The sequence below is a fragment of the Apaloderma vittatum genome, unplaced genomic scaffold, assembly GCF_000703405.1.
Source record: "Apaloderma vittatum isolate BGI_N311 unplaced genomic scaffold, ASM70340v1 scaffold15832, whole genome shotgun sequence".
Taxonomy (NCBI): domain Eukaryota; kingdom Metazoa; phylum Chordata; class Aves; order Trogoniformes; family Trogonidae; genus Apaloderma; species Apaloderma vittatum.
This window is the reverse complement of record NW_009704369.1, coordinates 109,386-133,000: the sequence shown is the minus strand read 5'-3', so window position 1 is coordinate 133,000 and position 23,615 is coordinate 109,386. Positions and strand designations below refer to the sequence as shown.

General features: G+C 36.6%; 1 protein-coding gene across 1 annotated transcript in view; it reads left to right on the top strand.

Annotated features, from left to right (window-relative positions):
• The window catches only part of LOC104270614 (MAM and LDL-receptor class A domain-containing protein 1-like), a gene marked incomplete at its 5' end in the record, with an annotated part of 114,384 nt that overhangs the window by 6,863 nt on the left and 83,906 nt on the right, over positions 1 to 23,615 (top strand). Inside the window, 2 exons of the mRNA XM_009865025.1 lie at positions 2,658 to 2,905; positions 7,220 to 7,517. Of these exons, the coding sequence (XP_009863327.1) occupies positions 2,658 to 2,905; positions 7,220 to 7,517 (546 nt within the window). The remainder of the gene's footprint in view (positions 1 to 2,657; positions 2,906 to 7,219; positions 7,518 to 23,615) is intronic.

Sequence of the window (23,615 nt, the reverse complement as noted above, 5' to 3'; positions counted from 1 at the left end):
AGGCAGCTCTGGTTAGATTGAGTTTGGGATGGCTTCTTGAGGTAGAAATGGTATTTTGTGAGATCTAGTAAATCAACTTTTGTGAAAAAGGGGGGCAAGTAATGATTTTCCAGTCTGAAATACGGATTTGTGCCTGTGTGAAGGTGGCTGGAATTGGTGGATATTTGATCTTGTCTGAGCTTCATTGATGTTTGGTTTAGCTCATCAGTGTACTTCTAAAGCAAATAACTCTGTTATTCCTATTTATTGTGATTTGGTTTTCATAGTAGAGTCTGCTCAAGCATATGAATTAGGCTCCTTTCATTAGAAAATAAATTGAAATATGAGCTCCAGGAAGGCAACAAATGTATTCTAACCACTAGTGGTCATTCAGCCCCAGAATCAGTCTATATTACCTCAGTCCTCTTTCGTCTACTGACCCTCTAAATGTCATCAGGTCCTCAGTATCAGGTGTTTTGCCCTACAGATCTGCTCCTATAGCTCTATCTTTGTTCATCTAGCATAGCTACCGAGAATAATATGACTTAAAGCACTTTAAATTTTGCTCCATTTAATTACATAGTTTGTTACAAAGATTCACTATATCTTTAATGATCAGTATAATACAGTTCATATACCTACCATCAAGTGCTTTTCTTAAACTGTTAAGTGCTCAGCCAGTAGACTAACTCAACAACTCTGTGTCACTGCTCCATAGACAAAAGGATTAGCTTTGCTTTTGTGCTTCATTACTAAGAGTTCATAGCTCTTAATAAAAGTGTCTGCTACTACTACAGATTTAATATGCAAGTGCACAGCCAACTGCTATAACTTGAGCTTCCAAGCAGGCTGCCTAAGTTCTCTTTTTCATCAGCGAGGTGACTCATTTCCAGGCTGAAATTCATGTAGTACAAAATCATTTGTTCAAGTTACATTAGGTAAATTGTGCTATAGGTCTGAGTATTTTTCTTTGTGGACTATAGAGATCCTACAAGGACATCTAAATTTTGATGTGTCAATTCAGATGCAGTATTTACAGCATCATCAGGGATGTTCAGTGCTCAGACTTTAAGGTCTTGATTCTTGAAAACATGACTTTAAAATAAAATGGTCAGTTGAATGCATGATTTTTTAGACTTGAGAAGGAATTTGTAAGTAATTGAATATCTTTAACTAGGATTCTGAAATATTAAGTAACAAAATGTTCATCTGGTAAAAGATGAGAAGTAACAAATTTTATGTGCAGTTACAGTCAGTTGAAGTAATATATGTTTTGCATAAATGGTAATCATATAATTTATCACATCAGGTTTGGAGTTTTGATTATTTCAGATGACATCATGTTTGGAGACAAAGGTAAAAGACAGTAAAGCTATTTCTGCTGAATATTCCATGTTTTTAAGAAAATGTTTCTAGCTTCTTTTTCACCCTTAGGACCTCACCAAAAAAAGAAATACAAATAACAAATCTTTTATCTGATTTCAGCCTGAAATTTTGGAGGTAGCCGTCTATACTGTTTTGGTCCGTGTCTAAGACTCCATGGATTTTAGTTCCTTGGTCTCATTACTGAGGCTTCTGATCATCTGCCAGTTAAATAAAGCTACTTTTAAGTGGCTGAACTTCATCACACCCCAGAAGAGGCTTAGGTTATGTTTACATTTAAGAGAGAGCTTTTGTCATTTCTTTTATTGTCAGACCAAATGATTCATACAGTTTCCTAATTTATCTTCAAAGCACTTTCCAGCAATAATAGTAAGAACATTCAGGACACAGTTGAAAGTCTCTTGAAGGCTCTGCTGAAATTCCAGCTTATTTCAGCAAGTTTAGTCTTTCCTGGTAATCATTATAATGAAGTTATAGATACATAGAGGAAAAATTATACTTAGCTTGAATTCTAGGGTACTGCAATTGACTTAACCTTAATTTACATAGATAGTTGACTCACCATGATGGATGGTTTGATATTCAATTGGAAAATCAGTGAAAAGCATGTATATTGTTTCCTATAAAAATCAACAAGAATTATACCAGCTTTCTTGGGTTTTAGGCATTAAATACAGTTTAAGGAGTAATGTAGGTAATCATCTATGTTTGCATATTAGCTAAGAAAATACATGTGTGAACTCTTCTGGAAACATGCAAAAGTAAACTAACCACGAGTGTGATTCAGCTCAAAGTTAGCGCACATACAGTGATGTTTTTCCTTTATGTGTCTTTACGGAGGCTGTGTCTTTGTGGTTCTCAATACATTCATTTGGATGGATTTCTGTTGTCTAAATAAAGGCATTTCTTATCATTCTCACATGACCTCAATGACTTTCTCCAAAAAGAGGCTAGTTTTCTGCAAATTTCTTGGATGCCCAATGGAGGGCACCATTTGACCTCTGCCTTCAACTAAAATATTTTGCTATATTTGGTTAATTTTATACCAAGAACTCTGTTGACCATAATAATAAGAGCATAGAGACCTACCTTATATAGCTTATAGCTGCAATTTTATCCTATTATTATATTCCAGAACATGAAAAATCCTCTGTTTAGTAAGATAAATGAATATTATCTTTTATACTTGAGCTGATTTTAAAAAATGAATTTGAATACTAGGTTGTAGTATAGGTACCTATTTAACTTTGGGGGAAAATAAATTCTTTTCTCATATGTGTGCAAATGTCTTTCAGGTATATCTATTGGGCATTGCAATTTTGAGTTTGATCTTTGTGGATGGAAGCAAGATGAAAATGATGATTTTGACTGGAATCTCAGAACTAGCAGTACTACTAATATGGGCACTGGCCCAGTTACTGATCATACACTGCAAGAGCCATCTGGTCATTATTTTTTTATAAAGAGTTCATTTCTTCGTCTGCCAGGACAGAAAGCTAGGATTTCTAGTCCTATGCTAAGCAGAAGGAATAAAAACTGCAAGGTAAGTTGGAGTGTGGTGTTGACAAGAATGTAGAATTTGTTTTCTAGGTTACACCAAAATAATACTGCTAACATGAATAAAGATGATCAATGAAATATTTCTTGAGAAAAAAAAAACATGTAGAAGAATCAAGGTCTGAACTTACTTCCTTGAACTCATAAGAAAAACATGTATCTTGTTGAGGGAGAAGAATGCTTTCTGTAAGCAAATGAATATGCTGGGAGATTCAGATGAAGTTGACAGTGAATGCAGTGTCTGATTTAGAATGTCTTAGGTGACACTCTAAGGAGCATAAGGCCTGTGGACTTATGGAGAAAATGTGTATAAATACAACAACAATTGGCTTTTAAAAAGTGCAACTGCAAATGGACGGATGCATAACAGAAGGCTTTGTCACTGACTGTCCACTAGAGAATGGAGGAAAATGTCAAGGCAAAATGGATGTTATTTCTGTTTCTAACACCAGTGTCAAACACAAAATGGAAGTTTAAACATTAATAGTTTACAATCATTTTAATTACTAACAATATTAATAATATTTTTAAACACTAGCTAGAAATAGAACTAAACAAAATATTTTTATATTTTACTTACATGGAGAGGAATATTGTGTATAAATGGAGCTGCTTGGGAAAGTAGTACTTTTAGTCTTTGCAAAATTAGCATAGGAAAAAAACTTAAGATTTTAGAAAATTAGCAAGGCAGGAATGGCCTAACATTTTCAAGGAAAATTTTGGAATGGATTCTAGGATTGAAAAACTGATGTGGGGGAAAAAAAGCTACAAAAAAAAATCAAAAGACCTAGCGAAGAGAAAATATTGGTAATAGTATTATATTATTTACACATTTGACTTGAGATGAAGGAATCTAAGGTCAAGAACTACTGAGAGTAAAAACAACGTTCAGGCTGTTATTTTGAAAAGTATTTTATTAATCAACTGTAGCAGGTATTTCCTCCCCCCAGCTAAGCTGTTGCTAGGCAGATTCCAGGGAATCTGCCTACCTGAGCTAGTCCAGACTTGTCTATGAAACTTGAGCTGGTCAGGACTCGGTTACACCCAGGAAGCTGGCCAGCAGCCAATGATAAGCCGAGATGGCTATGATTGACCACAGTCATCACTGGCTAGATTTTAAAAGGGGGCTTTGCAGCAGCCATGTTGGAGTTACCTCGTGGCAGTGGCCTGAGGAGGTCATAAAGTCTCCCCCTTGGTCTAGGGCATCCCTAGGCAAGGTAGACCAGGTGAGCATGGAACCCCCCACCTGGTAAAGGTACCCCCTGGCAAGGTTAAAAGGGAGAATGGGAATCCCCCCTTTTATGGTACCTCAGTGAAAACAATCAAGACGAGAAAGGGAACCCCCGGCTTGACTGAGGTGAGTGTACGATAATCTGGATTATCATTCTTTTGTCAAGGGCTAGTGCGTGAGCTTGATCTTTGTCTCAACCGATACCAAACCTTTAAATTAGGAGGAGCTTATATCCTGTAAATAAATTTAAATTTAACTACACGCGCGAATTTATTTTTCGGATATGGGCGCGCTCCTCACCTCCTTCTTTACATCAACACATGAAGATCTGTCTAACTTGGCAGTAGGAATGTTGGTTGGCTATCTAACTCTCTAAGGAGAGCTGCTCCTTTGAATTAATTTAAAGACTATGGTGCCAAAAAAAAGATGGTGTTAGAACAAAGTCTTAAATTTAGTTTTAATAATTAAGCAAAAACATACAACATAGATTATAATTCTGACATAATTTAAGAATGAAGTCTAAGAATTTTAATTAAAAAAGTATGTAATTTGTATCAGCAATTCCTTTAGGGTATGCATGGTGAAAGAGGGTAGTGGTATTTGTTTTCGTAAGTATTGTACTTTCTGTGTATTTTTGCATTGTAGCCTTTCTAATTTTATTTCAGTATGAGAAAATTTGTTATCTATAGAACTGGTTCTTATAATTCTTTTAGTTTTAAAAAATCAGTGATAAATTTGACAGGATAGGCCTGAAAAGATCAAATAGCCAGCTTATGACTGGCAAGACCCAGAGAACCCTGGAGAACGTAAAACTAGAGAGCCAGCCTCCCTTCTGATGCAAAGCAAATTAAGGATGAGAATGAGTATTTCACATATTTCACATATTATAGTATTTCAGTATAATTCATGCCCAAATAACTGGTGGCCCCAGCCCTGAAAGATTTTGGATATGTCACTGAAATCGGGAATAAAGCCCCTTAATACCAATGTAGTGTTAAAAGGCAGGCATTCTTTATTATGGTGGCAGATGCACATTAGATCATGCCACCTATCGTGCATGCCCTACAGCACCTAAAGCGATGCTTATATTATCCAAAATCATACATATTCACTACATTTCCCAGAACAATCATACATATTCACATTAATTCCCCAAAATCATTATCATTAGCTCCACCGTTGTTGCACATACTTTTTAGTCTTTCAGAAGGTCTTCTGACACCACTGGTGGTCTTCCCACGGCTGTCCTTTCGGCAAACTCTTGGATTCCTTTTGGGTGTCTTGGGTTCACAGCCTGCAACTGGTCAACTGGTCCACAGATCTCTCTTGATTAATGTATATAATTACAGGTCATAGTTTTTAGCTCCCTCACCTTAACTTTCTCTGTTCTTGTGACTATCTTGCTCTTACAATGCCCCAATAATCCTATTGATTCTGTATCAGATACATGCTTAAAATTAATTTTTATGTAAATATTATCAAGATGAAATTACTACTCCATGATATATCTAGAAGTGATGTAATAGAATGGAAAACTAGTATGTTGAATCCAGTATACAAAATTCTTCTGTGTAATTGAGATACAGACATGGTAAATAAATGTGAAGTCCAAAAAAGTAATGATGGAGGTGGGGGTGGGATAGGGATATGAATTCAGTGATCATGAAAGAAAGGCAAAAATACAAAACACAGTCTGTTAGTTATGAAAAGAAATGTAGCTCAGAATTTAATGACAGTCAGAAAATCAAAAAAAATTCAGCAGTTATAAAAAGAAAAGAGATTGATCCTAAAAGTGTGAAATGTATATTATATGGTTTAAATATATACATGTATATTGAACAGGCAAACCTCATTTAAAGAAAGATTTTAAGAGGAACAGAGTAGTTGCAGGACAGGAAATGAACAGGTGAAGAGAAAAAAAATCCATGAAAGAAAACTCTTTATAAAAATTTCATTTGACTACTTCATTGCTCAAGAGACAATCTGAAAGTGAACAGAATAAACCTTTCAAAAGAATTATAACATAAAGCCCTTGATGGCTTTACTAATCAATAATTAGAGAAAAATAAATTAAATAGGAATGTTTGTTTGGGGCTTTTTTTAATAGTATATTTATGTAATGCAATAGACTGCAGAAGCCTGTGAAATCCTATAGCACCAGGTAACACAAAGGGATGTGACTTTACATTTACATGGATATTGTAATGTTTACTATTATGTTTTTATAACTATAATAAAAAAGATAGAATTTTCAATCTTTAGGGCTTATGATATGCATTAGACTGTGAAAAAATTTGAACTACAGACATGTTCTCACATATTATAGCATGAACTGCCTTCCTTCAGGGTCTTATGTCATTCCTGGAAATATCCTGATCTTTTTCAGAAATGAAATATTGAACTAGATTAGGTATTAATTTGATCATATGCAAGTATTCCTTTGTTGATCTTGAATTGAAAATAACTGCAAGAGCAGTTAATGGTAATGACTCTTCACAGTGATTTTTTTTTATCTACATAGTTGATCTTACTTCTGTCCTTCATAATTTCTTTTCCCCATTTTTACAAAAAAAAAAATCAATGTTTCCTAATCCAAGGACCTATGTTTGGGGTTTTTTTCATTTCTTCAGTCCATGTCAAAGTTTTACTCACATATTAGATTAGAAAATATTATTTTCTGATTATACACTCTGTAATCTAGCGTAAACACCTTTATAACCTGAAGAGTGTTCAGTAAACAGAAGTTACTTCCCATATTTTAAGTGGCACTACTCCACTCCTCTCCATCCTTATCAAGAATTTTCATTCTTTTACATGCAAGAATTATTCAAAGGGATGCAAGATCAACTGTCACAGTATTGTAATGATGGCTTCCAAGTTTGGCTTGTGGAATAGCCAAAAAAAATTCACTAGTAAGTCTTTTGTGTGCATTTTAATTAAACTGGGTTTGAATCAGTAAAATTAAGGGCTATTCTGAATGTTAGTGATGATGCTAAATTAAATAATTAATGTAAATACAATAGCAGAATATATCTAAAGTGACCTCTTGTATATTGTTCTTTCTTACAGATACTTTTCTATTACCATATGTATGGAGCTCACGTTGGATCATTGATTGTCTACCAGAGGACTATGGGAACACATGAAAAAATTCTCCTTAATCTTACTGGAAACCAGGGAAATTTCTGGCAGCGCAAAGCACTAAACCTGGCTGGAGATGGAGGTGAAGATTTCCAAGTTGTCTTTGAAGGCATAGCTGGAAATGGTCCCAAAGATGGCATAGCACTTGATGACCTCACTTTTTCCAAGGAGTGCTTACCAGCCCAGGAGTTCTTACCAGCAGAACCCACAATACTGCCTCCAACGGGTATGTTCCTGCTAAGGGCAGACGGTCTATATAAACCTGGAAAGAAGGAATAGCAGTATTGCTTTTGTTTCTTTGTCTCTCCTTCAAAAAAGAAATAGAATACATAGCTTGCTAATGGCATATTAAAACTTCACTTTCTTTCAAGTAGCTCTTTGAAATTCTATCAAAATTATTCTATGAAACAAATGTTTGGGTACTGGGTCAACACTCGCGAATGTGCAAGACTTTTTGTCCAGCCATTTATACTTAGAAAATATCCTGCTTAATTCAGTGGGATTTATTTATCAATAGTTTTAAAGTATAGTTATTGTAAAATAAAGAACTAAGAGTGTGACAGAGACAATATGGACAGATTGCAATAAGGCCAGCAGGCTTTAATGCTTCTAGCCTAGTGGGAATTCTTAGTGATGCTGCTTAGGCACCATATCCATCTTCTTCCTGTGTGGTGTGGTGCTAGCATGAGTTTAGTCATTTGCACTGTCTTCACTTACTGCACAAGGGAAATAAGACTCAGAAAAGCTTACCAAAAATAATGAAGTTGTGATGGGGATGGATCCAAATAACTCCAAGGTAAGATCTGCTCAGGAAAGCAATGTTATTGTCTGTTACTAATACTTGCTTAGACACAAAGGATGAAGGAGAAACTCTTTGAGACAGAGCAGGACAAATTTCTTTCCTTGTTCCTTGTTTATCAGCAGAACTACTGAAATGTAAACCCCCAAAGTGGAATTTAGGAAATGCATTTTTTTCCTGGGCCTACTACAAATTTCCTACACAGCTGCAGCAAGTCATTTTATCTTACTTCTGATCAATAAAACAAAGTTAATATTTCCCAATGTTAAGGACTATCGGGAGGATGGATCATTAATTTATGTGAGCTGCTTTGCTTTGTTACTGCTGCTAATGAGTAGCCTTCCCCTTTAGGATATCATTAAGCACTGCTCAGGCACTGGGAAGTAAAACCGATGAGACTACATCAAACCCAAGAAATTACACTGTAGTTTGTGCATAAGATAAGCAGAAAAGATACGGGGAATGTTTTCCAGATATATCTCTGATAAGTTGCCAGTTACAGTACATGATATTGGCTTCCTGCTTCTGTCAAAACAGTCATGGAAATTGCAAATGAGATTGGTATTTTAAAGTTCAGGTTTATACGAATGCTACCCCAAGAGGAACACCAGCCGAGGTTTCTGATTCTTTATTTTTGATGTTTTCAGATTCTGTCCTGCTAATGGTAGGTGCGAGTCCCTGTGGCAGTGTTAGAAACTTTAAAAGCTTTGCTTTTGATAGTAAAGGATGTTCCAAAACACTTTTATGTTGTATGTAATAAAAAGGGTACTAAAAATCTCAGGAAAAAAGCCACCAGAGACTGGTTTCTTGGTGTAGCTTGTCTAAGATGTACTTTGTGAACTTTGTGGATTCATGGCACTTTGAAATAATGGTCTAAATTCATTCTTATATTGAACCATGTTTTCTCTATCAACAGCTTTCACTTGTCCCAGATAAGAGTTTACTTTAGTCACTGAGGTCTCCAACTTACAGCTGCTCTTTAGCAGTCATGTCTGTTTGGATCGTTGCTTGAAACATGGGCTTAGAAACTCGAGTATGAAATCTGTGCCTTCCTGCAGAAACGTTCTGAACAGGGGCAAAATGCACGCAGAAGGCTACAAAAAGGGCTCTGTGATGTAATTATAAACAGGAGGCAGCTAGAGTGACCGTGATGATCAGCTGCAAAAATCTGGTCTCCTAGACTTTTCTCCTTATATGCAGAGAAAAGGAGAGTTTAACCAAAAGCCAAACACTTCTATCTGTCTTAATTTTTTTAAAGATTCTGAGGGTTAAGAAGATGCAGCAGAGATCTCTGTTCTTGTCTCCATCTAGAGAGAATATTTGCAAAGAAATTAGAAATGTTTTCCCTCTAATGCGAAGATTCGTAGTTTTCAGGTCTGTTCTCACAACATGACAATGTAGAATTGATACTGATGCATATTTTTCTAGCTGGTTAATACACTTCCTCTACTATATTTAGATGTGTGTTTCTCTTACTCAGGACTTGTAAGGAATGTTTCCTTCATTTTAAGTGAACAAAATAACACAATGAATAGTAACTGTCATAAATGAAGTTTGATTATTCAGGTTTTTTTCTCAAAACTTGAAGAGTTTAGCTTGTAATTTTTATGACATGCCAATCTACAATTAGTATTCTGTAAAAAAAACCACATAAAAAGGATTTGTATCAGATTATTTTCTTCATGTCTTAAAAAAAAAATCAGGATTCATTGTGATGCATACACCAAGGGAGATTCTTCTGGATCGTATGAGCAGTATCACCATGTAACACGTGTACTATGGTTGTCTGTGCTTGTTATTTCTACACAGAGTGCTGTGTCAATGGATATAGTGTAAGGTCAAAATCAAATAGAGTTCTTAAATGTTCCTATCTGTGACAGAGACTCTCAGCGTTCAGAATTGTTCCTTGAGTCTATGTATAGTCTTTGAAATTCTAAACATTTAAAAAAACTACATTCTAAGGGGGTCATTTGTCATCCAGACCAACACGCGATAACACTTAAATGCTCAAAGTGAGCACCAGACAACTCAAAAAAAAATTTTTGAAAGCAGTGTTGTTTTTTACAGACTGACAGCATGCTGTAGACTGTCCACATGATGCTGCTCAGCAAAAATAATGCTGAAGTGGAAAGCCACTGAGAGACACTTAAAACACTGCAACTGAGAAACACTAACCAACATTTTAGGCTGGTACTTAACAACTCTTCACTATGTATGTAGCGATGTATGGGAGAATATCAGCTTTTGTCCTGCAGTGGTATTGTGTGTAGGAAGATACGGACAGTTTTGTTCTAACAGTGCTATTTATGCCTGTTGCTATGTCTATGCAGTGTGGCCAGATTCTCAGGTTAGACTGCCTTTATCCACATGACCCTGGAAACAGCCCTTGGCTATACTGAACCTTGAAAAGTTGCAATTCCAGCCTTTTTTTTTCTATATTGGCTTTCTGTGGCAAGGTTCAGGTAGCTGGGGAAGCTACAGGGATGACTTCTGTGAGAAGCTGCTAGAAGCTCCTCCTATGTCCAACAGAGCAAATGCCAGCTTGGTCCAAGAGAGACCGGCTGCTGACCAAAGCTGATCCAATGGATGATGGTGGTAACGCCTCTGGGGTAACATATTTAAGGGGAAAAATAATCCAAACAAGCTGTACAATTGCAACCAGAGAGATAAGTGAGAATATGTGGAAAACAGCACTGCAGACGCCAAAGTCAGGGAAGAAGGAGGGGGAGGAAGTGGTCGAGGTGCCAGATCAGAGGTTCCCCTGCAGCCCATGGTGAAGACCATGGTGAGAGGCAGGCTGTCCCCCTTTCAGCCCGTGGAGGTTAATGATGGAGCAGATGTCCACCTGTAGCCCATGGAGAACCCCATGCCAGAGCAGGTGGATGCTTGAAGAAGGCTGTGACTCTGTGGGAAGCCCATGCTGGGGCAGGCTTCTGGAAGGACCTGTGAACCCGTAGAGAGAGGAGTTCACACTGAAGCAGGTTTTCTGGCAAGACTTGTGACTCCAGGGGGGATCCATGCTGAAGCAGTCTATTCCTGAAGGACTGCACCCCATGAAAGGGTCCCACATTAGAGCAGTTCATGGGAAGGACTCATGCTGGAGAAGTTCATGGAGGACTGTCTCCTGCAGGAGGGACACCATGCTGAGGAGGAAGGAGTGGCAGAGACATGTGGTGGCCTGATTGCAACCCCCATTCCTGTGCACTGCTAGAGAGGGTAGGATGTAGAGAATTTTTTTAATTGGGTTGATGTGTTCCTGGAGTTATCTTCAATGCTTTGCTGTGTCACTCTTCAGTAGCGGTAGTGGCTGGAGCTTATCATCACCTGTATGTGGGGACGGATTATGTTGTTCTGTGTAACTCAGTTAACATTGTATTTCATTGCCGGTCACTCAGGATGCAATTCATTTACTTAACTGTGGCTTTTTAGCTCCATTGCAGTTGTATGAGATACCTGACACACCTGTCTGGGGCTGGCAGTTATGCTGCAGGGATCATAGGAAAGTCTAACACGCCGCAATACTGGCTTATGTGAGGGAAGCGGCTGAGCAGGTAACAGGCGCTGAGTGCTGTCTCTTTAAGCAACCCGATTTTCAAAAAATATTTTTCCTGGTTTCCATAGTTATCCCTAGCTCATATCATCAGCAGACTTTTCTAACTCATTATTCGTGAGCTTCCCTTTTTTCTAAGTAAGCATTAAAGAATACAGCCTTGCTATGTTTTGAGTTTATTTGGCTCATTGGTTGTTTTTTTGTTTGCTTTTCTTGTGTTTTTTTTTTGTTTTTCCAGACTGTTTTGGAATCATTTTATCACAATCATCTAATGCACAACCGAAAAAAAAATTATATTTTAGAAACATAGATAAAATTAAAAAAAACAAAAGCAAAGAAGGAGAACAGTCAGGAAATAACATTTGACAAAGTATTTTAATTTTAAATAGTACACAAAAATTTAGAGTGTATTCTAAGGACCAAAGGATATTGTTTATATCACTCTTTTTTCAGATGTAATTAGATTTATAAAAATTTACAGAAACATAAATAAAAATCATCCGAGCAGTTTTTCTACCTAATATATAATTACAAGAACAAGCACATTTTATGCTTCTGTGCATAATGAGATCTCTTACTGAAGAGAGGAAAAAATGTCTCCTTATGCATAACTGATCAAATAAAGCATTTACGTCTTCCTTGGAATCAACCAGCATTGTCTGTGAGGATAGGATGTGAGAGAAATATAGCAGAATGTCTAAAGCGCTTTAAAACCAGTTCTGGGGAAAAAAGCAAACAAACAAGAACACCACAAAAAAAAACCAACAAAAAAACCAAGCCTATAAAGAGTAATTATAATTTCTGATATGCCCCTAAACATTTGGAAGATATAGCATAGGAATGGTTTCAAGTTGCAACAGGGCAAATTTAGACTGGACGTTAGGAAGAAATTCTTCACGGAAAGAGTGGTCAGACACTGGAACAGGCTGCCTAGGGAGGTGGTTGAGTCGCCATCCCTGGATGTGTTCAAGTGTCGTTTAGATGGGGTGTTGGGTGATATGGTTTAGGGGTGACCTTGTAGTGTAGGGTTAATGGTTGGACTTGATGATCCCAAGGGTCTTTTCCAACCTGAATTGTTCTATGATTCTATACCTATACAGTTGCCTTAATTACATACAGCAGGTTGTGAAACTTTTTTTTTCTTTTTTCAGTTAGTACCTGAACAGAAACAGCCTCTTAGGTGTATCTAGAATGAAATTACATGCAAGTGGCAGTTTTCATTTTCACCTACAAAGCAATATGAAGAGAAAAGTTCATGGTTATACTCTAGACTTTTCAAAATAATGTATCAACATGTTTATTTTTTTCTTTCTCCTTTCTGTTGCATGATACAATTATTCCATAGATTGGTTTAGAAGCTGGCTTTAAAGCTAGTAGTAGTTATGCATGCAGGTGATTCAAATTCAATTTCTACACCAACACAATGCGTTCTATTTATTGTCCAGCTGTTAGGAAGAAAACTATCCTTTTATTGACAATGAAGGAAACAAAATATATAGCCTGGATTTTCCTGATGTGCTTTTTGATTCTATGAAGCTTCCTCCAGCTAAATTCCAAGTCAGTGTAATTACAATCACTCTACTTTGTTGAAGTAATTGGGAATACCTGCACTTAGTCTACTTATTTCATTCCATGGTGTCTTCTTTTCGTTTGTTGCTAGCTAGGACTCTCATTTGGTTCCTTTATGCTTGAGCTCTAGCCCTACCAGATTGAATGATGTTTTGGAAACATTGTGCTCATTTTCCAACAACAACAAAAAAAATAATTAAAAATTCCATTTATTTATACTAGTCTAATTTACAAAATAATGTCAGATATTTAGAATGGATTGTAATTTTAAGGACACATTGGAGTTAATATTTTTTTCCAGTGTTCTGTGGGAATTTAGGATACATTTCTGTCCAAAAACAATTGCAATAATTGTGCATACAGTGAAGTGCAGATGATGTGCAGAAGTTTCTCATACTTTATTATAATTTTATCCCAAAGAAACAAAATGTTTGACCTAGGTATTCCCAGACATAATACCCTGAGTGTGAAATAAAGTTCCAAGACTGTGTGTATCAGCAGTCAGAGCAGAGCCTGGACTGGCCCCCTAAAAACTGGACAACAGAACATGATTAATGTCACCAAAGGTCCTCAAGGTGGGGCACTGTCAGTGTTTGTTTTCCTGTTTCACAAAACAATTTAACAGTTCCAAAACTTAGCTCTTGGGTCTCCACAGACTGTTTCTGAGAAACGTGTCCTAGAACAGATATCCAAATAAGTATCAGGTCAGGAGAAATAAATTTTCCATGCTGGCGGTTTGAAGTGAGTCTCTGAGCGGCAGGTATTTACATCCATATTTGTAGTATGAACCGGTGATTCCTTCTGGCACTGGGTAGCTGGGGTATGGGAATAGCTTTTCTAACCAAAGGCAAGCTGTTCCTAAAAGTGCAAGAGGAATCCTGATGCTATATTCATAACGGAAAGCCCTGTTAAAGAGCCCTGCTTTTTCATTTTCTCCCTTCTGCAAGAGCTAATTAAGGAGACTTAGCAAATCTAAGCTTTCCCAGGACTGTCAGTGATACTGGCATTATTTGCAACAGAAAAAACAATCTGAAAAAAAAAAGTAATTTTTCACAGTACCTAGTTCTATTTTATCTTTAGGGCAGTATGCCTGTAATGAGCATTTGAATTGTCTAGACATCCTGGAATAATATTTCCCTGTGTGGTTAAGACTGCAGGTATGTGTGTTTCTTTTCTCTCCCTCTTTAACTGTAGGAAGCAAGCTTTTCAGCACATACTTATCAATAATTTCTTTGGGCTGTATTTTACTTTCCTAGTTAAAATGTTTACATTTTAATGTGGCTTACTTTTGACAAAGAAAAACATTAGTTTGCATAAGATAGATGTAGTCTGAAAGCTCACTTTATATTTACACTTTATATCAAGGGAAATTGAGGCAATTCACTGCACAGCTTCAGTTTCAGACTGTGATTTATTTTGTTGCTAAAATTCAACAGCATATGCCTCTCAAGTAGGATCTTGTAGCTTTCACAAGATAGTTAACTGTCACAAGATGTGCCTGGATTGCTGTTTAGTGGTGGGATAAATGAAGTTAATAAACAAATAGGTGGTAAAAAGATGGTTAAAAGTCAAAATGTGTAAAACATTCCTCAGTGTGGAAGTACCACATTCAATTTATGTTCAAAAATCAGGTGACCTCACATGCCTCACACAAGGAGAAGAGATTGAAGAATTGGAAATTCAAAAAAGTGCTTTTTTGATCTCTGGAAACTTCCAAACATCCAGAATACAAGCAAAGGTTATGTCACCAATAAGCACAGAGGTTGTCCTCAAGAAAGAATGATTATTGACTGAGGCTACGTGGTTGTCACTGAGCACAGAGCAGGGAAAAAATTAGCAGACTTCTTCTTTAGCTAGACCAGAAAGGGAATATATTGGTGAATGGGAGAGATCAAAGATTCTTTCCTCCACCTTTATGTTTTAGTAAATACTTCTTTTTGATGAAAGCTCTTAATATTCTTATGCTGCATTTTTAAGTATCTACGTGAAAAATAAAGTTGGGGGAAAAGGAAGAGATAAAGAAAACAAGTGTGCATAATGAGTCTTTAGGTAAAGTAAATACAAACTTTATCACACTAATCTAGGTCTTAAAATACTTAGAGTGGGGTTCAGCTCCAAGATAAGGTTCAAATCAGTCATACATTTGTACTCAGGATGTGTCAAGTCTCTAAATTCCAGTTGTAGTAGATGCACTATATTGTTCTTTTTCTGCCCAGCTGCTCAACACAACTGAATTGCACACATAAAAGTATCTGTTGCTGTTTGTTATGCAGTAGGCTGCCTAAGAAATCCCCACAGTGCTGACAAGTGTACAGTAGGATGTATAGAAAGTGTATGGCCTTCAGGGGTAGCAGCTGGGGACAAGAAATAATGTCTTACACAGTTTGAAATGCTATGTATTTGGGCAACCAAATGAAACTCTAGTTTTTGGCTTTAGCATGATGTGATCACTCTTTGAAGTCCAGTGATTTTTACCATCCAGATCCCTATCAATTTTAATATTGACTTAGACGTTTAGCTTGCCTACATATAAACATAAGTGTGTATGACTCTCTGTGAGCTAAATGACATCTAAGTTTTTATTTTAGAACTTTTTTTACATAGTTTTATTTTCATCATCTCTTAGAGGTCTCTTCCTATATTGATTTAGATTTGGTTTATCAGAAACGTTTTCTGAGTTACCTTGCTGCTGACTTAAGCAGAAATGCCTACCAAGTGGTGAGCAGTTAGGCTGATGGCTTGAGCGTGCTGGAAGACATGGTGTGTTTCACATAATACTGGTTCAGTATTTCATCTGTGGGATGTGGCACATGCTTGTTTCAATGTAAACTAAGCAGTTGCTGTGGGATGGTGGGTGCATGATGTCCTCTCCCTATGATATCTGCTTCTGGTCATATTCAGTGGCTGCAACCTGCCACTCTGTGTGGGTCTGTGAGCATTTTTCTTTCTCATTTCCTTTCCTTTAAAGAGATGAGATTTTGTGTTCATTAGGTCCTTCTGTTCTGAATCTTCTCCCTTTGAAATCTTTTTGCCCCTTTCATCTACTTTCAGAAGATGTCAGGCTCTCAGCCTCTATTTTCCTTGTCTCTACTCAGACCAGGTCATTGCCGTTTTTGCGTAAGGAACTGCAACTATTTGAGACTGAGGTGTTAAAAAGACACTACTTTAGATTCAAGACATTAGACTCACACTGGATGGTCTCTGACAGGTGATGCTATGGAAACTAACAACTCCAATATTACTGTGCAAAGTTTTCACAGCAGAGATTGAAGATGATGGCTGATACCACAGGAAAATTTAAAAAGTCAGAATATTGCCTTCAAAATACTAGAAATTAAGACATTAGAAATAATTCATAGCTGTTACAGGAGAAGGCCTTTAAATATGCTTCTCTTTGACTAGTCTGTGTTTACTTTGAAGATCTCGTGCGAGTTGTTTGTTTGTTTGTTTGTTTGGGGTTTTTTAAGGACTTTAGTGATAGACTTTAATGTTCTCTGTGTTCTATCCAGCCATTTTTTACAGACACCTAGTACAAGAGTTTTATCTTGATAAAAATGTTCGTGAGTTGCCTGCATAAAGCTTTATATATGACATTTTAATTTGGTGCTATTCCAGCTCAAGGATATGTAAAGCGTTATTTACGTATTTTGTTAGAGGCTAGAACATGCCTTGTTTGACAGAAAGGTTTATGAACTAATATTTATATTAAGGTTGAGTTAAGTTACGTGGTCTGCTACTAGCACAACAACAACCAAATGTCTGTCTTCTAACAGATGCCTTCGCAGTTGTGTAGGGTATGATATGTTCCAATTTTCTGTTTATCATCTGGTTTAACAGAGTTCTTTACAATTATATGAGGTTGTAAGAAAACCCTGAATTGTTTTCCAAACAGGTGAAGTAATTTCCATAATTCTACTTCTCAAGTTCTACTTTTTTATTGTTCTTTTTTGTTCTAGATCTTTTCAGTAGTTGAAAATTAGTGGACTAATATTAGTGGACTAATATTTGTAGAACTGTATAATTTGTGAGCACTTTGTGTAACCAGATAGAGATCACTTTTAGAGATGTGATATTCAAAAATTCTTTTATTAGCATAATGAAAAGTGACTGAAATTATTTTCTGCAAAAAACACCCTATTGTATGCAATGTATTTGGGGATGATGTGGTAAGAGGAGGTGTTACATCAAAGAAAGTTGCTACCAGTTTCAGTGAATGAGATCCAGAATATCAATGTCTTTTTTTCGTAAAGAGCAATTCTAGTGTTGTGAAGAATTTTAGTAACATACTTCCATGCTAAGTACGCAATCACTAACTAGAGAAATGAGTGAAACTGGAAGCTGAAACATTAGTTTTATACAATGGTAAGTGATCACAGAATAAAATCAACTGAAAGATTAGTTTGTGAATCTCAGTAATAATTAATACAGGTTGTTTAGTTAAAATATTTTGACATTCATTATTACTATACATACTTCATATAATTAACTAGCTAATTAAAACAGTTTAATTGTAAGCGTGAGTTGTTTTTCTTCTCATGTATTCTGAAGATCATAATGGAAATAACAAGATGTGTTACCCTAGAGGGAAAGACAGCAGAGAGAAAGCTTAAAAACCAGATCTTTAAAATGTTGCATTCTTTAGTTTTAGATGAAAAAGGTCACTGAAAGCTCTTTGTATCTATATTTGACTGAATAGTTTCTCATTTAGCAAATTTTATATGAATTTTCTAAAACCAGAAATATGATATTCATCGTTCCTCAACAGAAATGAATGGTGGCTATTTAAAACTCAATTATCAAGTAAAAATCTGTTTCTTGAGATTAAATGAAACATAGTCTGGTCACCTGACCATAAATTATATCTACTCTGTCGCTCCCAACAGAGCATATACTTTTGCTTCTCCCCTGTGCATCTAAATATTCAATCACATGCACAATCCCGTAGGAAACACTGACTTCTGATTCTCAAACTGTTTCAGATTGTAAATTTGGGAAACATGGCTGAAATATGTCTTCTTGTATTATATGGACATTTTTCATGTTTCTGAAAAAAACAAACCACCCAGTACACATGTAAAAACTCTGTGCAAGCAAAACATATGATCTGAAGAAAGTATTTACTTACCAAGACAATGTTTAACAGTTACACTGATCCCCTTTCAAGTGACAACATAAGTGATAAATCCTTGCATGACCTTGCTCATAATCTTTTAAATCTACTTATCTCTTATTCATAATTATTAACACAAATATTTTGGTGGGATACATAAAACCTAATTAGTTTGATAGACAAGTTACTTTACCTAGTGATCAGGAATAAACACACAGCAACAAAAGAGTCACTATCCAAGAGGCAAAATTTATAGTTATTCTTAACTTTTTTTTGCAATAGGATAACAAATCCTAAATAAATACTATCTTAAGTGAAAATGTTGCCTCTTTTCATACAAGGAAGAAAATATCCTTTCTGTAGCAGAGCTGTTACTGTTCTGTTGTACCAAGCAGGGACTGAGATGGTTTCATACACATTTTAAAACTTACTCCCTTTGGAATCAATTTCTGTGAAGGATGCTTAGGTGATTCTGTATAATGAGAACTAGGATATGTACAAATGCATCAAAATGTAAATTCCCAAGAGGATGACTTCCAAGGATACATTGCTACACATCGATTTAAAAGCTATTCCAGTCATGAAGCCAACCAAAGTAGAAGGGCTGCTATAACGCAATATTCTTTTCTTCAGTCTCTGAAGAATAATCCAGGATTGAGACGGAGTTTTGAGAGATTTATCTCTTAGCGAGGATAACAAGTTCTAAGAGATGAAATTGCTAATTTGAGATCTTGGTTACCGAGGACAGAATTCAGTGCTCTAGTGCATACAAGATACAATGTACTGATTCATGGACTTAGAAAGACACAGAGATCTATTTTACATTTTAAATAATTCTTGCATTGTATCATATCGTATCATAGCTGGCCTAAACTGGAAGGGACTTTAGAGATTATTTTAATCCAGCCTCCCTGCCGCCAGGGACGCCACCTCTCGACTAGATCAGGCAACACATGGGGACCTAACGGGAATCGAACGGGAGTCGAACCCACAACCTTAGTGTTGTTAGCGTGACACTCAACTGATTGAGATGCCTATCTTCAAATTAGTGAGACCTAATTTGTCACAAAACAGAAATGCCACAGGAAAAGATTTTCTCATGATTTTGTCACAGCCATGGATACAAAATTATTCTTTTTTATTTTGAAGATGTCTAGTGTTGTGTGGCTAAGCTTCAAAAGACAATTGGTGTAAGAAAGTATTAAGTTTCTCTTAGACTTTCAAATAAAGATTTGGGCCTGGTAAATATGAGGGTTTCTAGTAGTATTGGATTTGGGGTTTTAGATCTGTTTGCACTTTCTTCTGTGTTTCCCTTACCTTCTTTTCTGAGCAGAGGAAAGCTGAATGGTAGAGCTTGCATACAAATTAGGGTATCTGAAGTGGTCGTGAATGTTTATTCATGGTCTAGATGCTAAAAGTGTCCCTTATCTGTAAACCAAAAAATAGCCTTTTGGTAGCAGCAGTAGAGAAATTTACTGATTAAACTGAAGGCAGAGGAATTGCTTGAGGTTGTTGCTTTTCTGAAAGGTGAACTAGATGCAATAATTTGAGAAATTTCTTTTAAAACTCAGGTTCCTACAAAGTGGGATAAACCAATTTCATCAGGGCTCTCTTTCCATCCATAGACTTTTCTGCTGTGACACTAGACCATACAGCTTCCAAATGCAATTGTTACCACTTGCGGAATCTTACCTCAAAACAACTTACACTGACTTTATTGGTATATTTTTCATCTTTTTGTCTGAGAACACACATGACTGTAACACAGAGGAAAGGGAACAGCTGACCATAACAGAAGCTGTGTTTCCTTGAAATACGGAGGGATTAAAAAGTTTGTTCATACCTTTCCCTTCCATCAAGCATAACACATTTTTCATTTTCTTATTGACCTTTCCAGTGGAGTCCCAAAGGTGTGTGGAAGGCTGTTCAAGTCATCAATAAAATCCTTTAATCACCATGTCCTCTTCAGCTTGCTATAGCATTCTGTCTAAAGAGATAGAAGGTTTTGTAATATCATATGATAAATACAGTAATCCTGAAATTTATTCCTTTTGAGCAATGAGAGATGCAGAATTTATAGGGGTCATGAGATTAAGTGTAATCAGTTTAGTTTCTGTTACACCTAACTCTTCCTGAAGTATTGCTAAAGCGTTTACACATAGCCATAATTGTTTATAGACATTCAGTGCAAATTATGTTTCTTACAACTCTTTCACACTTTCATCCCATCTGTACATAACTGAGCATATTCCAGAGAGAATGATCCTTTGTACTTTATATTTTTATTGTTGAATATTAGTTCTGATTAATAGGGGAATAGGTGGGCATTCATAAATAGTTGAGATTCCCAGCTGGTATTAGATGTATAATACGTTATCTTCCCTTTTGAATAGTGAACAGCCTTATACCAAATTAAAGCTATCCCTGGACCACCTTGTAATGTCTTAGCTTGTCAAAGAAAATGCCAGTTCCTGTGAAAGACATCTGGGGTCTTGTAGACATATAATACAGTCGCTCAGTGACTACTTTGTACTTTTGCTGCTTAAGCCATGTCTTTTTTTAATGCCTTTATTTGTCAAAGAAGGGGTTTCTAAAAATATTCTGGTTTATACTTGCAGGTGTACAACCAGCATTTCTCAAGTTCTAGGCCTCCATATCCACTGCCTTCTCTTGCCTGGGTTAGATCTGACCAGGAGAGTGTCCTGCCGCCTGGTCTCAAAGCCAGGGCTGTGACTGTAAATGAGAGCTGATTGGTCAGGCTTTGAGTGGGATTTGAGGGAAGTATTTCCCAGCTGTCACAATTAGTGAGCACCTTCCAGCGGCTCTGGCAAGTTGGGGATTTATCCCTGCAGTGCAGCTCCACCTTACACTGTGTGATCTGGGCAGCAACACAAAGTGTGGTGGAAGATATAAAAGGGAGCATTCCAGTGAAGATCTCTCTTCCTTCAGCCTGAGTTACAGCATCATCAAATGCTTTTAGTTCCTTTCTACCCAGCTTCCCCGTGGTGTTCTTATAGAAACTCCCTTCTGACGTAACTCAGCTATTCGAAGTTTGTGCACCCCATTTCTCATGCTCAGATTGTTGTGACCTATGGGCTTCTGCTCTACTTCAAACTATTTTTTAGAATCAGTCTGCAGATTTTTCTCCCACCAGAAACACAGGCAGTGAAAACACTGACCAAAGCCTGTACTAGGCACAAGGAAATGCAAATGCTGTATCTTCTTCGTTTTCAAACAATCAGATGGCAATTGGACCACTAAACTGGCGGTCACAACCAAACCAGTTTTGCCCTTAAGGTAGAGAAGTCATCAGTTGTGTGTCAATCCAGGCTTTAATGAAAACACTGTAACATTTACCTGCTCAGGCATGGTATACATTTATACTCAGACAGGATACATTTTAGGTGAGCTATTGAACTGTACTTCTAAAGGACATGCTACACTTTTGTGCAAACATGGAGATTTGCAGAAGGCACCTTGATTGACTTTCTTCTGCTACACCAAGATATTCTCATATTACACAGAGGTTGCCCTTTGTGCTGGAGAAAGCTGGAGATGCAGGATTGAGTTTACGCCTTTTGACCTAAAAATGCATACTGCTACTAAAAGTCACAGATGAAAGAAAAAATCTTTTTTAAATGTTTGATTTATCTTTAGGATTGTGGATTTTATACGTAAGGTACATTTCTTCTTTCTGTGTCTTTGCTAAGAAGTTCAGGCAGTGAATATTTAGCTTTGATTTGTTTGAGCTGGAACATGGCAAACTAAAATTTTGGTTTATTTCCTTTTATTTTATATACTAAGAGTAAACTCAGATGAACGACTTAAGCTTTTCAGACTAGTTAGAATTTAATTTTTCTCACTGTAATAAAACACATATGACGAGTACTATTGTTTGCTTAAATAGTAGTTGTGGATTCCTTTTTGTCTTAGTGTTTTGTTGTCCAACCTCTAGAAGACAGATTCTGAGTTTCAACTTGCTTCAGAAAGGGAAGATTGTATATAAGAATTGATGTTCCTATTTTTCATGTGTCCTGTTACAGCAGTTTTCCTTGTCTGTCTGTTTCTTTACATTGGAGACTTAAACTATCTGATTAGCACTGGCATAATCATTATAACATGTATTGTATCTTGTTTCAGTTTTCTGGCAAGGAGCAACACTGTATTAATTCTATTGCAAAAGAAGGAGCATCTGTCAATGAATCCAGACCTAGGTCTCTTCTTATTCACCATAGGGATTTCCCATCTGAAGAGATTAACTGAAATTTTCCTTTTAAGTTGACCTGCTAACATGTTTTATAGGCTAAATAGGTGTAGAATTGCTCGAGGAACATGGAAAAGTATGCACTATTTCTATCACTTTCAGTAGCATTATAACTAGTAAGACCTTCTCTAGATAAATCTGGGGTTTTTTTTGATTTCTTTGCAGTGAATGCACATTCACATGCACCTAACCACTTGAGACTGAAGCTTTTATTCTTTATAATATTGGTTCTAGAGTTCCCCTGCCCTGCCTACAGTATATCCAATAAAGTCAATATGAAAAGTCACTGAGTGCTCATCTTGCCTTCAGCTCTCCTTATCCTTCAGAATTTCTGTTCACTTTAAATACAGAAAAGCTTAAGGCATACTGAATGTGTCACAGATTTGGTATATCTTAAAGTATATGGAGCGACTGATAAATAACCATCCTTTTCTAGTGAGAAATCATAACGTACCAGCAAAAAGAACAAAGAATGTGCTTCAGTGCTCAGTTATAGGTAGAGAGTCATGATGAATTGTGATAGATTGTTCAAGACTATCTTGCTCTTTATGTTTTTGATTCTTAATGGTTCCGAGGATGTATATTACTGGATCTGATTACTGGAAATTAATTATCTTATGTTTGTATGTGGAAATGGACATGATAAGAAATCACCTAAGGAAGTTTTGGTTGTTGGAGAAGCCTTCATGAGCTCTTTGTCGTGAGATCAAGTTAGGAGGTTAGCAGTTTCTTCTCAAAGTCTCTTTAGCAAATGAACTCAAGCTGTTGTGTTTTAAACTTCTGGTAAGAATGCAAATCAATATATCAAGATAACTGAGAGGCTTGCAAACACTTCAACAAGGCCAAATGACAGATCCTGGTCTTGGGCCACAACCACCCAATGCAACGCTTCAGGCTTGGGGAAGTGTGGCTGGAAAGCTGTCTGGCAGAAAGGGACCTGGTAGTCCTAATCGACAGGTGTCTGAATATGAGCCAGCAGTGTGCCCAGGTGGCCAAGAAGGCCAATGGCATCCTGGCTTGTATTAGAAAGAG